General features: G+C 35.4%; 1 protein-coding gene across 4 annotated transcripts in view; it reads right to left on the bottom strand.

Moving 5' to 3' along the window:
• The window catches only part of LOC119836910 (chromatin modification-related protein eaf-1-like), a 22,718-nt gene extending 4,189 nt beyond the window's left edge, over positions 1–18,529 (bottom strand). Inside the window, exons 1-16 of one of the 4 annotated variants that reach the window (XM_038362366.1) lie at positions 18,235–18,529; positions 17,895–17,972; positions 14,778–14,878; positions 12,205–12,349; positions 11,380–11,474; positions 9,498–9,629; positions 8,187–8,390; positions 7,012–7,120; positions 5,757–5,847; positions 4,653–4,895; positions 4,055–4,140; positions 2,865–2,952; positions 2,369–2,436; positions 1,758–1,841; positions 1,191–1,360; positions 721–809 (exon numbers count right to left, since the gene is read on the bottom strand). In XM_038362366.1, the coding sequence (XP_038218294.1) occupies positions 721–809; positions 1,191–1,360; positions 1,758–1,841; positions 2,369–2,436; positions 2,865–2,952; positions 4,055–4,140; positions 4,653–4,895; positions 5,757–5,847; positions 7,012–7,120; positions 8,187–8,390; positions 9,498–9,629; positions 11,380–11,474; positions 12,205–12,349; positions 14,778–14,878; positions 17,895–17,972; positions 18,235–18,324 (1,873 nt within the window). In that variant the 5' untranslated portion in view covers positions 18,325–18,529. Of the gene's footprint in view, positions 1–720; positions 810–1,190; positions 1,373–1,757; positions 1,842–2,368; positions 2,437–2,864; positions 2,953–4,054; positions 4,141–4,652; positions 4,896–5,756; positions 5,848–7,011; positions 7,121–8,186; positions 8,391–9,497; positions 9,630–11,379; positions 11,475–12,204; positions 12,350–14,777; positions 14,879–17,894; positions 17,973–18,234 lie in introns of all 4 variants that reach the window. The other 3 variants (XM_038362364.1, XM_038362365.1, XM_038362367.1) reach the window with 3 other exon arrangements.
• Between the last annotated feature and the right edge of the window lie 595 nt (positions 18,530–19,124).

Raw genomic sequence — 19,124 nt, 5'->3', positions numbered from 1 at the left:
GTTTATATAATACTGACAATAAAAACCGTATATAATTTTGACAGCGGTTGTTTGCATCAAACTACCATTGCGCGTGCGGACATAACTTTACTGGCGTGAATTAAGCCAGCTCAGATATAACTTGACGCGGTCTAGCTTTGACATATTATCTAGAAAATGTATAATTTATCGAATCATTATCAATGTAGTGAGACAATAGAATCGCATTTATATGATAAATGTGAAAGTTTGTTTGTTTGTTTGGATGTTTGTCCGTCAGTCCAGTCAGCTGAAAGTATCCAACGGATTTTGATGAATTTCGTATAAGCCGACTTGGATGATAGGATACTTTTTATCCCGATTAAATGCTCCCGTGGCATAAAAAGGAATCTTGATATTCGGGCGAAGCCGGGACGAGCGTCTAGTGTTAAAAAGTATTTTAATATCGGAGTATTGTATTGTTAGAAGCATTAAACGAATTATGAATTGATTGACTTGGATTGTAATCCTTCATTTATATCGAAATTATTGCAATTTGGTCATATTATAGTCTAATCTGAAAAATTAAGTGTTCACTTATCATAAGCTAAAATCTAAAGAACTTTAATATTCCTTAACCGACGTTCCCCAAAACGAAGGAGGACCTCAATGCGACTGTTCCTCTGAAAGATACAAAGAAAGAAAGACATCTTTCCATACATCTATCTATCTTTGTAGATATAAAAAGATAGATATCCTTACCCGCGCCGTGCGTAGCTGGCCAGGGTTTCCTCACGAACATGTTCTCAACGATTCTATCGATGTTATCTTTCTCCGTAGAATTCGCCGCTCTGAAATTGAAATTAGGAAAATTCAAAACTACTGTTATATCGGTTATTACTTATTATTAATTCGTTTCGTTTTATTTTTTTTAAGAAAAAAAAACACGATAATTTGAACTCAAACCAACAATCTGCAATTTATTCAAAAATAGATACACCCTGTCTATTATCCCATTCAAAAATATAACACCCTGTATATGACCCCTATTCGAAAAAAATATACACCTTGTATATTGTCCCCTCTTCAGAAATAGATACACCCTATCTATTATCCCATTCAAAAATATAACATCCTGTATATGATCCCTATTCAAAATTTGATACACCTATATATGTATTATCCCTTTTTAAAAAATAGATACGTTCTATATAAACCCCCCCCCCCCTCACCTGTCCGGTCTGTCCGGTCGGTCCGGCCGCTCCGGCCGCTCCGGACGGTCCGGGCGCTCCGGGCGGTCCGGGCGCACGATCGGTATGGCGGCAGTGGGGCGGCGCGGCGCGCGCGCCGGCTGCTCTTGCTCGCCGCACGTGTAGTACGTGACGCCGCTGGGCGGAGCACCCTGCGCGATGGACTGCAAGTTTAATATATTACACTAATGGAACACCCTGTGTATCATGAAATAAATATTTTATCTATATTTACGTGCAAGTGCAGGCACGCACGTTTATAAATATGTGACATATTGGTTATACATAAAAAATGAGCTTTTTCAATTTAAAAATAGATCATTGCTCCGTAGGATTTAATAAGGGGCTTAGCTTAGGAACTAAGGTTGAGTAACCTATGACCATTTTTTGAAGGATTTTTTTTATATTGTAACTGTATAAGCTACAAAGTGCATTACATTGTATGTATCCGTCAAACAGCCACGTTCCTCACACATAAATAATGTAACACAAACACACACACACACATACCCAAAATAAATAAAAAAATAAAAAGGGAAGAAATCTCACATAATTATGATGCGGATACATTTGGTGCGGATACTGCGGCGGCTGGAACATCGCGCCGCCGAACACGGGCGGGTTGCCGCTTTGCTGCAACGTACATTATATTTAAAGATCTACATACATCATCATGGTCGCAAGCTACCTCTGTGCAAAATTTCATCGAAATCGACCCAGCTGTTACAGAGATTAGCGCGTTCAAACAAACAAACTCCAGATTTGTATATTAGCACAATTAGATCCATACTAATGTTATAAAAGTAAAGAATTTATTTGTTTGTTCATTCAAGAAAATTTTTATGCTTCTTTTCACATAATTTTGATTCTTGAAAACTAGTAGGTCAGCAACTATAATATAAATATGAATATAATATTATTATAAATCGACTAACAATATAAAAATCGGAGTCATCAGAGAGCGCATGAGTTTTAACGTGTGGTAATAAGAGTTATTTTGCGTTAAACATCTTACAAATGAAGTAATTTAATTTAACCATTAATTATAATTAAATAAAATTTACCAGCAAATTCTTTTCGATAATTAATAATCTATGTATGAATGAAATGAATAAAATATATAATTATCTATGTAAAAATATATAAAAAATTATACATACTTGCATATACTGTGCGGGCATCATGGCGGGCGGTGCGTATCCCTGCGCGGCTTGTATCTGACCTGAAACTGCACCTTATTTGTATTAGCATAGAGTTCATATAAGACGCATTTGAAATAGTAAGGAAATTCATACCGAACCATATTTCTATTGGCATAGAGTTGAAATTAAGATGATACAAAAGAAAACCAGTTAAATATATTATATCGCACTTTAATTGCTATTAAGGAAATGGTTCACTGTGTTTTAAAGAGTGTTAAACTTAAAAATGCAAACAACAAATAATAAGTCTAGGTTAAGCAACAATTGGCACGGTCAAAAATTGGATGGGCGACGGACTTGTTTGCTCCACACTTGCTCTATGGCTCATTTTAACCCGTAGAACATAATTCTGCAACATCACGCTAAAAAACGCGATCGATGTAGTCAATAATAATCTCTCGAGGCCGACACACGCTTGACCTGGTTCTTAAGGATATTAAGATTATCAACTGACCTATATTATGCGGTTGCGGCATGTTGTGCATGGTGTGGTGCGGATGGGAGACGATCTGTTGCTGCTCCATCAGGCCGAGACGCACTTGCTGGAAGGTATATTTATTTATATTAAATGCCATTTCTTAATTACTGTTTTAAATGTCCAATTCTCATATAGTGAAGTCCCGTGTCCCCTAGTGGGGTATGGGGCAGATGATGTACATCCGTTTCACTGATCGATTTTCTTTAGGGACAAGTAGGTGATCAGCCTTCTGTGTCCTGCCAGACCGAGACATTTTTTTTGTGCGTCCCCACCGGGAATTGAACCCAGGACCCCTCGGTTCTACGCTTACGCGTTAACCACTGTACCGAGGAGGCGGTCTCATATAGCTGGTCAATTATTCTCATATAGCTGGTCACTTATTCCTGTCAGAACTTGTTTAGATATTTTATATTACGTATCACTGTTTGTTTCTGTAATAAATAAAATAAAAGAAATAAAATAACGAATCTTACAAAGCGTCGCTTTACGCTTTTGTTACGTGGCGCATTCGTGTGGATCGTGCCTTATTGTTCGTGCGTTGTTTAATCAATATTCGACCCAACTACCCTCACTTTGTTAAAAGTAAGAAAGAAAAAAATATATTATGTATTACTTTTTCACAGTTGGTCGCCTGGAAGAGATCACTCTTTAGTGATAAGGCCGCCCGCTGTGCTAGTATATTATTAAGTCATTTATTTTAAGGATGCACAATGTAGGACAACACAATAAAGTGGAAATAAATAAATAAATAAATCTATTTATACGGAAGCTTGGGCGGACAGCTAGTATTAATACTAGCTGTCCGCCCAAGCTTCGCCCGATATACATATATAGCACGCGTGTATCATTTACATATCCAACGATGGAAGAATCTGAAATCGATCCAGTAGTGCTTGACATTTGCGCATTCAAACAAACAAACAAATTCCTCAGTATTACATAATTAGTATGGATATAGACTACATACTCCAACGGAGTATATACACACTTTTTTACGAAACTTTTTCAACATTTTTTTTTTTATTTTGTAAAAACTCATAAAAAAAATCCATCCATCCGTTTGTCTGTTTGTAATATTAAGTTATAATATAAACTTAAAATAACCGCCTTCTAACGCGCTACGATTAGCTTCGCTTGTATGTTTGTATATAAGCAACTGAACGCACCTGATGCATCATCTGCTGAGGGTGTATTTGCGGAACGGGGCTGCCCTGGTGCTGGCTGTTGGTTTGATTCCCGCCCGATACAAACTCTGCGAGTAAAACGAAATAAATGAACAATCACTGCTCGCATGGTCAAAATAAATTTTTCAAGGTTAAAGCTTTTAGCTTCCATTTCCTTGGGTTTAGAATTAGTTCTTATCATTTCATAAGTAACATTTGTTTTTTAAATAATACTAATTTCTACAGACGCAATAATTTCCTAAACGTATATTTTTCTTTAAAATAAACTAGCTTCCGCCCGCGGCTTTACCCGCGTTTCGGTATGATTGAAGAATAATCAAGATCAAAGGGAGCATTTAATCAGGATAAAAAGTTTCCTATCACCCAACTCAGCTCATACCCTGTCTGTATACCGAATTTCATCAAAATCCGTTCAATGATTTCAGCGTGATTGACGGACAAACATCCAAACAAACAAACTTTCACATTTATAACACTAGTGTGAAGTGTGATTACAAACAAACTAACACTTTTATTAATGATCGATCGTTGTCAATTTCATTTACGCAAAATTAAAAGGTAAACCAGTATAACAACTCACCGCCATGATGTCTGTACTGTTGATTCTGTTGTTGCTGCTGCGGTTGCGATTGTTGCGATTGTTGCTGTTGTTGCTGTGGCTGTGGTTGCTGCTGTGGTTGTTGTTGCTGGGGTTGTGGTTGTTGTTGCTGTTGTGGCTGTTGTTGTTGCTGTTGTTGCTGTGGCTGTTGCGGCGAATACGACTCGGCGAGCGGACGTTGCCGTAGACTGCTGTACCGTTTGCTGCCGCCGCGACTTTCTGCACCTATAATATTATTTTATTTCCTCAAGATTAAATGGCCGATGTCGCAATGTGTAAAACCGTGTGTGTGTGTTTTTCGGTGAATAAAGAATTAATTAGAAAGGTTTAACTGCTATTTTTTTATTCAAAATAATGGTTTAAAATGTATGATGTTTTCACATTCATACTAGTTCAACATCCTAATGTCTGTAATTGATTCAACATACTCTGTTGTTGTTTCAATTGCGTCATTTGTTATTCCCTACATTAAATTCTAATCATAAAAATCTTCTTTAAATTATTCGTGGATTTAATTTTTAGTTTTATAGCATTGAAATGCTTTATAAATGAGAAATTTTGAAAGAATAGAAAAAATTTGATCACGAGGCAAATTTTTTCTATTCTTTCAAAATTTCTCATTTTATAAAGCATTTCAATGCTATAAAACTAAAAATTAAATTTAACAAAGGCCGCGTTCCATCGATACAATATTGTAATCATTGAAATAATGTTTCGTATTGGTTGTGATGGTTCTTAATCATCTCAATAGATGGCGTGGGGTGCCCCTTAGGCACATGAAACCGAAAGAGTAGAAGAAATTCGATTACTGTGGCAGGATCACGGGTGGCCGAGAGGCTAGGCGTTGCTACGGTTAGGCAAGATATGCAGGTTCGTGTCCTGCCTCGTGATCAAATTTTTTCTATTCTTTCAAAATTTCTTATTCGTGGATTATTTATTAGACTAGTATTATATAACAAATTCATACAACCAGCCGGCTGTTGCAGCTGATGTCTCTGTTGTTTCTGTTGCTGTGACTCTGTTGTCTCTATTGTTCCACGAACAACACTGTTCCAATCAACTAGTATTAAACACAGAAAATCTCACCGCCGGCCGGCTGTTGCGGCTGTTGACTCTGTTGGCTCTGTTGTTTCGGTTGTGTCGCCTGTTGCTTCTGCGCTGCGTTACTCGGCGGACTCTGTGTGAGACGAAACGGACTATACATACGATTATGTGGGTAACTTTTGCCGTTGCTATTTCATTTTAGAAGATTATTATTATTTTTTTTTTTTATGCGATTCAATTTGTATGGAAGAAGGATGAAGAGAGTAATTTACTGAGACGGGGATAGTTTTAAGATACTACTGCTTATGTATAAACAGTTTGAAAAAGTTCAAATGAATAAATAGGTTGTACTTATAGATTTTACTATAGAAGAGATTTTACTATATTGTATTTATAGAATAGTTTAACTTATAAAACGTATTCAATTCGGAGTAGATTAATCCACATTATTATACACAATATAAAACTTCCTCTTGAATCACTCTATCTATTCAAAAAAGTCCCATCAAGAACCATTGCGAAGTTTAAAAAATTTTAGCATTTCATAGGGACTTAGGGACAGACAGGGATAGCGACTTTGTTTAACATTTTGAAGAATACGCAAAACAAAACGTTATCTGAAAGTAAAGCTAATCAGCAAATAATCGAATGAATCAGTTGTGAAGCTTGTTATAAATCAGATGAACAAAAAATCACGAATCCATCTTTAGGGATCATCAACACAGAATTTTATGGAAATCGGTGCAGCCATTTGCTAGAAGTACGATGAAAACACACATACGTTTAAGACGCGTAAGATAAGTTACGAAGTCTATTTTTGAAAAATGACAATAAATAGCAAACATTTTAAGATATTTTTATACGTTTTTTTATGTCACACCAGGATACCAAGCTGGTGGTATGCCTAATGATTATTTCTCATTTAGTTGCCCCCTTATAAGGGTGAAGGGATGAAGATGGGGTATTAAGGAATGGCCCGGGAAGGGTGAGGAAAGTGAAATAGACATCCGGCATATATTACTTTCACAATGATAACTAGAAAATATAAAATGTAAAGGTTTTTATAGAATAATACAGACTATATAGAAGGTAAAATAAGATTTCATATATAAAACAAAATAACAGTAAACTGGCTTCAAATAGTCAGATATAAACCAAATTTTAATGGAAGCACACGGATTGCAGCATCGCCAGAATGAAATAATCGCGTTTAAGATCCGTTAAAAACTATAATTTCTAGAAAAAAAGCACTTTTAAAATATTTAAATTCATGTGCTTCATAAATTATTATACCAACCTGTGCGGTTGGCTTCTTCTTGCCCAGCTCAGTGGGCACCGGCCTCTGCTGCGCCACCGCGTTCACCTTCCGCTGCGGCTGGGCCGCTCCTTGGCTATGAACAACCACACTTACAAACACATTACGTACATTGGGGGAGGCCTATGTCCAACAGTGGACTAATTCGGGCTGATTGGATGGATGGATGAACGACAGTTTAGCCGACTTATTTTATTCGTTACTGGCTTCTGCCCGCGGACTTCGCACGCGTTAATAAAACCCCCTCCTTTTTACTCTGTTTCTCTAGTGTTCAAATCTCAAATAACAAATAGACTATAGGATTTTATACAATAAAATCCTTATAGTCTTCAATCCACATATAAAAATAGTATATAATCCGAACAGTCAAAACAACAAAACCGTACTTCAGAAACAATTTTGATACTTTTTCTTTTATTTAATGTGGGAGTCGAGCATGCTTCGGCACGAATTCGGCCATCTCGCAGCGGGGAATTACCACACCCCCACAGAAGACCGGCGTGAAATACATAGTAGCATGCTATTGTGTTTCGTATGGTGAAGGGTAGGAGAATTTCCTTCTCCTCATCCTTCCCAATCCATTCCTTCACACCAGTCGTCCTTTCTTTAACTATATTAAAAGCGGGCAACACATTCGCAGAGGCATTACTTCTGCTCTGTTCATGGGCGGTGGTGATCGCTCACCATCAAGCGAACAACCCAGCTTAGTTGCCGGCTATGACATGGAAAAAAAACTTGGCGAAAAACATTAATAACCTTACATTAGATACTTAATTATAATTATGCTATCATAATTATTATCTACACTAATATTATAAAGAGGAATAATTTGTTTGCTTGTAATGGATAAACTCAATAACTACTGGACCGATTTTAAAAATTATTTCATCATTAGAAAGCTGCAACTTCGCTGAGTGACATAGGTACCCCGAGCAAAGCCGGGGCGAACAACTAGTAAAATTATAAAGAGGTAGACTTTGTATTTTCGTTTGTTTGCTTGTTTGTTTGTAATGGATAAACTCAAAAAACTACCGCACCGATTTACAAGATTCTATCACCATTCGAAATCTGCAAACATCACTTAGCGGCATAGGCTACACATGCACCACGAGCACGAGCAAAGCTGGTGCGAACAGCTAGTGTATATATACACATACGTATTATTCACCACCGTGGCGGTGATGGTGAGGTTCTCGAGCGGTGGCATTTTGTCCTTCACCGGTTTGCCCTTCACCGGCGCCGGTCTCGGCTTGGCCTTCGCTTTGATGGACGCGTTGCGGCGCAGCTGCGATCCGTTCTCGGACGACTCGTTCGACGCCGGCTGAGATTTGGATCTCGGTCGCGGCGCACGCGGCTTTCTGCTGAAATAATTTAGAATATATTTATCATTCTATTAATTAATATATTTATTATTTATTTCTTTATTTATTTATCTTTCGGAAACAAACAATACAAATATTCTTATAGATTATAGACATATACCATATGTATATATATGTGTATACATATCAGCAAAGATTCCACAAAAAAATTTAAATACTTTAAATATAAAGACATATTCAGTCATATACGGAATATAAAGGATACAAAAAAAAACATAGAAATCACATGCATGAATACAATTTAAATATAAAGATCACAATTACAATTAATTGTTTTTCGAATTTGTAAGTTTTTAAGCTTTCAGAAAAAATATCAAGGTCGCTGAAATAATTATTATAATTTTTACAAACACAATATAAATACATATTTCTAGCGAATATCTATTAACAGGTACATCAACGGATCGCACATGTAACATTGGTTTTGAGGATGTATGTATGTATATGTATGTTTGTTACTCTTTCACGAGAAAACTACTGAATCGATTGCAATGAAATTTGGTACGTAGATTGTACATAATATATTATATTGTCATAGTTTTAAACGCCAATAGAATAAAGCTGTGAAAAATTGCCTCCAATTTAATCCAATATTTGTCGTTAGATTACTTTAATCTATCGAAGTGAAACTGTTTAATTGTGAAATGACGTATGAATGTATTAAATGGAATAAAGATTTCATGACGATTCCAAGGCGCTTCTATAAGTCGTCTCATTAAATCAACAAATTAACGCCTTTGAGTTTATATTTTGAGCGTGAGTGTGAGTTTGAGTGAGCGTTTGAGTGTGAGTTTGAGTGTGAGCATAAGATTGAGTATAAGTTCGAGACCGGCTCCGTATTTGAGTTTGCGTTTGAGTTCAATATTGAGTGTGAGTTTGAGTATAAGATCGAGATCGACATCCAAGTTTGAGTTTGAGTTCAAATTTGAGGATGAGTTTGAGTTTGGGTATAATTTCGAGACCGTATTTTCGATGAGTGTGAGTTTGAGTGAGTGTTTGAGAGTTTGGGCATGAGTTCGAAGTCGACATAGAGGTTGAGTGTTAGTATGTGTTTGAGTTCAAGTTTGAGTTGGGACTGTGACTCACCCGGGCCTGTTGGCGGCGGTGAGGTCCGGGAAGTCGGACGGGCTGGGCGGCTTCTTGTGCGCCGCCTGCGCCGCCTGCCGCCGGTACGCCTCCTCGTCCTCCCACGTGCGCGTGTACTTGTTCGGCCCGCGGCTGCGGGACACATTGCGTACCGGTTAGTACATCTAACACACTCGTACGTATGTGCGTATACAACGACATTCGTATGATGCGTGCGTGTGGAAGCGTTAAAATATTATCTATCTCTAAATATATATAAAAAAAATCTCGTTAGAATGTTAGTTACTACACTTCACCGAAACGGCTGGATCGAATCTCATGAAATTTTGTATGCATATCGGGTAGGTCTGAAAATCGGCCAACATCTATTTTTCATAACCCTTAATGATAACGAGTTAGGCAGAACAGCGTTTGTCAGATCGGCTAGTATATGTATAAAGATGAATACATATTTTTCTCGGTCACGCCAACACGCGTGAACAGCTGGACCGTTTTCAATAATTCTTTCACCATTAAAAAGCTGGAATTACACTGAGCGACATAGGCTGTATATATACGGATGAAACCGTGGTTCAACATTTAACTTGAACTTAATTCATATTGTTTGTAATTTCTCAATTAACTCCAATATTAGTTATCATATTTCATTCGTCGATTTATACTTCATTGCTCTAAAACTTTACAATGAAACTGAAACTAATAACAAAGTTATATTGCCATGCTTAAAAAAAACTTATATACGAAGCGATTAAACGGGACATGCATATAACACAAGACACACAAACAGACATGCAATTGTATGACCATTTGACTGACCGCCACCTCCTAAACCTTCATGTAATGCGTGAAAAGTGTTAAATCAATTATTAAATTAACTAATATGTAAAAATACATATATTTTAATATGATTCCTCTTTGTTAAATAAGAGATAATCCCTTTTATATTAATAATAAATATAAATCAATAATTTAAGTACCTTAAATGTAATAAATATTAAAAAAATAAATTGTAATTTAAAAATGTAATATGTATATAAGATTGTCGTGTCGAAGTAGTGTGTACTACAAAACTCCTCCATAACGACTGGACCGATTCTTATGAAATTTTGTGTGCACATCAGGCAAGTCTGAGTATCGGCCAACATATATTTTTTGTATCTCTTAATGATACGAGTAAGACGGAAAAATCCAATCAAGTATCCGGTTAAGCTAGTTTTATATTAAGTAATCCTTTTCAAAAAAATTAGGCTATTCTAAAATAATGTGATTATTTAGGTCTTTATTTTTATTGTCATCATCAGCCCATACATGTTCCCACTGCTGGGACACAGGCCTCCTATGAGGGTTCAGGCCATAATCCACCACGCTGGCCAAGTGCGGGTTGGCAGATGTCGCATGTCGTCGAACTTTTGATTCTAGGTTACAGGTTTTAGACATGCCGGTTTCCTCACGATGTTTTCCTTCACCGTTTTAAGCAGTGGTGATGTTATCCCCATTTGCAGATAAATTGAAAAATTTATTTATTTCCAGCACGCTCGCCCGGTCTCGAACCCCGACTTATGGATTTTGAAGTCCGAGGTTCTCACCACTGAGCTACCACTGCTTTTTATTAAGTTTTTTTAAATAAATACAACATGGTGTAGCGCAATAGGTGATAATAATTAATCATTAAAATCTCTCCTCTAAGCTTGATTGTTTTAATTTATATATAAACTCATTACATAAGGAGTTTATAGAATCCAGAACGAACTATAATAAAAAAAAAATATATTGTTAATGTCCACTTCTAGTTCTATTTCTTATAAACAATCTTAATGCCTTTTTCTTTCTTTATCAACCTATTCAGTAGAGAAAAAAACTATATATCCATCCATCAACATACCCGTAACGTCTATTTCGTCTCGCGTGCGGCGGCGCATCTTCATTGCGGATATCATACCCATATATGGCAACTAGCTCATCGCGAGATTTTGGCATCTGAAAGCAAACAGATTTATAATTTTTTTCAACCGACATCGAAAAGGAGGAGGAAATCAAGCCGAGCGTAATTTTTTTTTGTGTATTACCTCATAACTTGTTACTTTATATTTTTCGTAAGCGTGGCCTCCCATACACCTATGGCCCGAAATGTGCCTCCCTTATGGCCCCTATTAAATTTGGTCTAACTCTGACAATTTGAAGGCAGTGTAGTTTATTGTTAAAAAAAAGAAGCAATTTCTATATTATTCTCAACACCGAGATTCATTGAGCCAGCTCGGAGCGGGGAAGTACCACACCCCCACAGAAGACCGGCGTGAAATAGTAGCATGATACTGTGTTTCGTATGATGAATGGGGGAGCCGGAGGCCCGTTTCATTTGCCGCATCTTTCCAAATCAATTCCTTCTTTCCTATCGTATTTATTTATTACTCTTTAACAAAAATTGTACAAGAAACTTAAAAATATATACATATATTAATGGCAAGTAAAACAGATGAAGAGTACAATTTGTTGGGCGGACTTATCACTCAACAGTCGTATCGTAGTTCGTTACAGCCTTTTAGTACGTCCATTATTGGACATAGGCCTCCCACAAAGATTTTCAAAACGACCGATCACCAGCGGCCTGATTCCAGCAGCTCCCTGCCAACGTCAATCCTTCCACCAGAACCACCAGCGAACCACCAGCTCAGTTGCCCGCTATGACGAAGATATATAAGAAAATCACCTGTTCGTTCTCATTGTACTTGTCGTGCGACCACTTGTTTAGCGTGTCGGACTTGCGCGGCGCCCTGCGGCGCTCCGCGGGCGCTTCGCCCCCCTCCTTCTTCTCGGACGCCGCCTCCGATGTTGTGTTGCTTGATTCTTCACCGCTGGAATTTTTGAGGGAGATTATGAGATGAGAAATTTTTAAGCAATTGAAAAAAAATCGATCACGAAGCGGGATTGGAACCCGCGTCTTTCGCCGTATCTTAGCAACACCTGACCTCTTGGTTACCTTGGGGATTTGAAAAATTCTCATTTATAAAGCATGTGAATAATATAAAAATCAAAAATTTCAAATTACGTCTTTAACATGACATGGTTCGGTCAATATTTATGAGGACGTTTATAAGGCAGACAGCCGATTCTAAATCAGTTTAACGTTTCAAAACTTATATAAGTACTAAGGTAACAATAAGTTAAAAACCAATATTTATACAATATCACAATTCAAAAGCGCCTTTAAAGAAGTATAATAAAATATTTTGAATGAGTTTTAAATCTAAGGAATTACATACAGGTAAATCATGAAGCAATTAAAGTATAATTTGATTATACAAATACAATTATTGTTATAATTGTACGTTTTGAAGGAATAATTCGATATTGATTTAAAACGTATGTTGTTACGCGATTCGGGAAGTGAAATGGTAGCGTTAAATTTTTAGTCAGGTATTATATAAAATTATCGTAAGTTGTCTGTAATTTGATATATCGTCATTTTCCAATAAAGAAATATTATTTATTTCTACTAGCTGTTCGCCCCGGCTTCGCCCGTGAATCGTATATAGCCTGTGTCACTCAGTAAGGTTGCAGGTTTCCAAACGCGAGAGGATTTTTTGAAACCGCAGTTTTTGCGTGAAAATGAAATAGTAAAATAAAAAAAGTTTCCTCATTATTATAATATATGTGTAGAAGTGTTAATACCTAAATAACAAAAAGATTGTAGTATTTTATTTTAAGGTATAAAAACAACACTTTAGAACAAATTTTGATACTTGGCTAAAATCATCAATAATCTCACATATCTTACTAATAAATACTTAATTAAAATTACCCTCAGTTTCCTAAAAACATTCTTCTAATGAAACTCAAGTATATCTATATGAAATACATATAGTTAAGTTTCATATCGATACGCAAGTTATCCCCAAGTTTTCTACTGTACAAATAAGTTATATTTAGGGTTGTCACCCAACCATTTTTATCGTTTTATTATTTCAAGATCAAAATTATTGAAATGTATACTCAATGCTCTCGTAGGTATTTCTTTTAGAATGAGTTATCTATTAAGTTAAGCTATAATACAGCTATAAAATTAACAATACCAACATGTCCCCATAAAGAATATCCTATTTTTTGTTAATCATTTATTTATATTTTCCTATACATAAAATATATTCCTTCATTAACTATATCGGAGGCCTATTTCCTTCTCCTAGCCCTTTCCAGTCCATTCCTTTTTCCATTCATCAATCCTTTCCTTATCCCTTAACCCTTAAAAGCGGGCAGCGCACTCTCAGAGGTCTGAATCTGAGCTTCTGCGAATGTTCATGGGCGGTGGTGATCGTTTACCATCATGCGAACCACCAGCTCAGTTGCCCGCTATGACATATAAAAAAAACGTCAAAGTTATACTGATAATTTTTATATTTATTCATCTCATCATCGATTACACAAAACAAGTTTCCTTTATATTCATAAAAAATAACATTCAACAAAAAGCTATCTCATCAACACTTTTTGTTCAGCCATATAAAATATCAAATTGATTGAAAAACCCCACTTCTTTTCCATTAAACCTTTTTAGTGCCATAACTTACCAAAAAATAAAGGCAAAAAAAACGCCAACAAAACAAACTTTTGGCAGCCCTATCGCTGTGAGAAGTACAAATGATATTAACGCGTCCAGTGGAGTGTAACAATGAAAGAGGCGAACTTTCTACATAACAATATTGTATTACGTTTGTACACGTGAATGAACAGTTCGGTCAGCGAATAATATATTCGTTTAAGGGTTTAGTGACTTCGGCGAAAGAATTATTGTAGTTTCTTTGACTGTTAACGGATTATTTGAAATGAAATGGGTCTTCAACCTATTGCCGTGATTCTCTTTATGCTTGATAGATAACTGTTGTTATGTATTCCCATTATACGATATGAAATGCTACCTCCCCCCCTCCAGAGTCTCTCTTGTCAAAAAGATTTATATATTCAAAACTCAGAGACGGTTAACGCGTGCGATATTCCTATTATTATAAAATTTATATGGGCCGTAGTTTTAACTTAACTAAGATATTTTAACTGTACTACAAGTCGCCTGAAATTAATGAACAAATGCGTTTCTGCAAATGACTATCTATACTAATATTATAAATCTGAAGAGTTTATTTGTTTGTTTGTTTGTTTGAACGCACTAATCTCAAGAACTACTGGTCCGATTTGATAAATATATTGCACATTTATTGAGGAAAGCTATAGGTTATATTATGTACCACGGGCGAAGCCGGGCCGGTCCGCTAGTTATTAAATAATCACCTGGCAGCTGTTCGATCGTCGTGTTCGTAAAAGGTCCCCCTCTTGGGTATGTACTGCGGGTTACTCCTGTCCTCGTCGTCATCCACACGTTTTTCGGTCTCCTGGAAAAGAAAAACAAAAATATACTTATGATGATTGTTCTTTTTAACTCCTCGAGAAGCATAGGGCCTCGGTTATTTTTCCCAGTAACAGCGATCTTGGGCTTTGTTTTAGCTTCTTACCCAGGAGCGGCTCTAGCTCGTGTGCAATGAAACCCTGACGCCGCCTAGGCCTGTCATGACGATGCTTTTAGCTGTCTCTGGAAGCGCCGGTGGCACCCGTGTGCTTTGCACCCCCTGAACTATAAGCCGCCCCTGATCGTACCATGACAGACCAATTTTATTTAGTTTAGCATCCACAGATCTTTTCCAAGAAGCAGGAAGGCGGAAGGAAAGGTGGGGTCCAAATGGTAGGCTCCAATATAAAGCCATGTTTGTAATATTGTAAACCGGCCTTTTAAAGCAGTATTCTATCCATCCCCACTCTCTTAAGCAGATTTGAAAAATATTTAATACGATAAACAATAATGAAAACGATTTATTATTGTACACCATTAGAAAAAAGACATGCATTTTCAAAATAGAGTCATGCACAAATGGCGGTCTTAGCTACTACATCTATTTTCAACCAACAACCAAAACGCCGTCAGAACTAGACTTAACTCAAATGGGATCAGCCGAAAGGTAGCAGCTGTCAAATAAAAAAAAATCATCAAAATCGGTTCACCCAGTCAAAAGTAAACCTTATGTTTATGCAGGCAAAATTATACCGCATGTATTATTAATGTTACCTTGCAAGGAAACACAAATTTTCACTATAATTACAACAGTACATGTAATTTATATATTTTCAATTTTTTATTTGCAAATACCCTCATTAGGTATACAAAAAAATTAAATTTTCCTGCACAATTTTTATATTAAATTACAGAGCTATTGTTAGATAATTATGATAAAATATACCGTGAGAGTTGGTTAAATATGTACATAGCATAAATTTGCAAATAGCGGACATAAATTGTTTCTTTGTGTATATTTTTTTACAGTTTATTAACATAATTTAAACACATACAAAAATGAATGTAGAAACCTGCAGTACAATTAAGTAAATGCATTTTTTGGTTAATGTCACTTGTATGACACCTAGGTTAATTTTTAAGTTCTTATTTAATGTACAAAAATGGGCGGCCATATTACTCTACAGTGATATCTACCCAGACATTAGGCACTAAAGCGAAATATTTCGTGTTAAATAATTTTTTTATTGTAAGCTGAGAAAAATATAATGTTACAATAGAAGTCCCACTTGGCCATACAAATATGTAATTGAATTGATTAGTTTAAGACATATAGCATTGTGTCAGTGTACTTATTACATCCAAAAAGGGTGTCTGAAGATATAAACGTTTGCATATGTAGGCTTTGAATCATGTAGTATAATTAAACTATTGGTTTTTTATTATTTATTTATTTTTATTTTTTTTTATTTATATTATTTATAATTAAACTATTGGTATTAATATATAATTAAAATATTCACAAAAATCCACTGGACCGATTTAAAAAATTTGTTCATAATTAGATGGCTGCAACTTAGTGCATGATATAGGCTATACATGTACCATAGGCAACTTAGTGCATGATATAGGCTATACATATACCATAGGCAATGTCAGGGCAAACAGCTGGTATAGTTATATATTTCCAACTTGTTTACATGACCCAAGAAGGAGTTTAATTTTCAGCTTGTAATTTAAATTAACTATTTAACAGTCCTGCTAATTATTGCATTGCTATAATCTTAATTTATGTTACTTTTGTTTCACCATAACTTTTAACATTAAACATGCCATATGTTTAATGGTGTGTTTTTAACTGATTGTATGATGGGGCATATATATGTATGAATTTTGAATACATGTGTCACACTGGAATCATAATTTATGTGGCTTTTATTCATAAGATTGTTTTATCATTGATATGTAATAAAAATAGTTTAAATAAGCTAAAAAGCATGCTTATTTATTGAATCAATTATATTGTCCCACTTGCTCTAACGAATCAAGACAATAAGAAATCGTGCAATATTGTATTGTCATCGATTCTTGATAAATGTACAAAGATGGATTAAACCTATCCATTTAAATGGAATCAAACTCGAGTTTAAGAAGTCGGTTGCATACACACATACAGCCGAAGCTAATAAAAAGATTTAATAACTCACAGATTAATGTTTGTTTATATGTAGTTAGTTAGCTGGTCATATTATATGTATATTTAAAGCATAAGAGGCAATATTTTCTGCTAATTTAGAGTAACTTATACATAGCCTATATTTAACAAAAGAACGGCACTAATTTGTCATGGCCTACATCAACTATAATCTCATTATAAAAGTGATTATGAGGCAAGCATTATGCTTTATAATAAAGAGCTTATTATTCAATATTTTTTATAATAAGATTGATGAGATATATAGATACTATATTACTTTATCATAAATCATAACATTACAAAAAAAAATTGACTAAATATATAAAAATTAGGATTCAGATCCAAATTCTAATCTCACAATCTACTTTTCCCATATCCATGCTGCAGGATTTATACGAATAACAGGCGGAGTCAGTGTGGACTGTTAGTTAAATAAAATGTTATACAACAAAGAACATAATAAAAAATATTTTTATAATATATAACAATTGGTTTACTTGCAAGACATGTTTTAAAATCTTTGTGATAAGTATTAATATTTAAAACCCCTATATGTAAAAATTAAACTGCAAAAGTATGATAGTGAAAGTAGATCAAAATGTCAATGTATAGTTTAAACACCGAAAGACAATTATTTCTTATGAGAAACCGTGTTCTTAGAAGAAATGCAATATGATATTAGTACATGAATAAATATTAATGACCATCAAAACAAACCTGTAGACTTAACATTCACATAGAATTAAAATAAATAATCATTATCATCCAATGCTTGCAAAAATATCCAAATGAAATTTACACAAAATTGGAAGATAAGGTGCATATAAATGAGTAAATACAAAGGGTCAAGCCATAACAAACTAACCTGCTTTTCTGGATCCCTGTCTGAGTGCTCTGAGTCACTACCCTGGGAGTCATAATCAGACTCCTGAGGTCCACCTTCCTGAAAATTGTTGGCTACTTTTAACAACTGCATTTCACACCACTGGCTTTAACACTTACGTATGAACTTAATTAGGTGAGTTTAGCTATCTAAAAATTCTAAACAGTAGCGAATGTACGGTGAGAGGTTTCTGACCTCAATATAGCGAAAAGTAATGGGCATACCGACACGCGAATGCGCGGGAGAAAGTACGCGGCCGCAATACTTTTAGCGCCAAAACGAAAGTTCAATGCATAAATTGCAAGACGTGTTTCCAACTCACGTTTCCCGAATTGTTTTGTTCGATATCTTGCGATGCATCGGAGTATTCGCAAGAATCGTCCTGTTCTTGCCTTCTTGCCACGGACGTCATTTCGGCGCCCTCCGGTTGAACTTGTAGGACTTCCAGATTGATGTTTTATTTCACAGTTTGTTAAGCAAACGTTTATCGTCGATTAATGAGATTGATCCTTCCTTACAATCCCCACCTGGGTCAACGGAAAATGAAAGAACGTCAAATAATGAAATAAACAAGAAATCTAGCGGCCATAAATGTTCAGTTCCATTTCACGGAATATTATGATAACTCAATAGTTTGGTTAACGCATAATTAATGGAGAAATCGCTTTAACAATATAAGATTGATCAGTAAATAAAACAAATTGTGGTGTAATTGTATTTTATATAAATTTTTTCATTAAAGAAATTTAGAACTGTAAGTGATTGTCGCCGAACCGTAAAAATTAACGCATTATAAACCTTTATGACAATTTTGACATGTCACCAATTTTGCGATGTGTTGCCCGCTTTTATCTTTGTTCCTTCTTATTAGAAAACGATTTTACAGTATTTTAGACGAGCAAGTTTTTAGTTTTCCATAATGAGTTTCCCTCATATTATACTACGGAATCAGGGTGATGTATATTAAATGAATTCTTCGATTGCATTGAAAATCATATCTTCAATAATTACCGTCAACCTATCTTGATATTATTAGTATTTAAAATTATTGTACATCTCGATGAGCATTAAAACAGATTGATATTCTGGATATAAAACGTGTACGATTGTTTAAGAGATTATCTCATAGATATCCATTCTTATCGTCCACTTTTTATTTATTTCTAACATAAAGTTTAGTTTAGTTAAAAAGACAAGAAAGTAATCTAATGT

The sequence above is a fragment of the Zerene cesonia genome, chromosome 26, assembly GCF_012273895.1.
Source record: "Zerene cesonia ecotype Mississippi chromosome 26, Zerene_cesonia_1.1, whole genome shotgun sequence".
Classification (NCBI taxonomy): domain Eukaryota; kingdom Metazoa; phylum Arthropoda; class Insecta; order Lepidoptera; family Pieridae; genus Zerene; species Zerene cesonia.
This window is presented reverse-complemented; position numbering and strand designations above follow the sequence as displayed.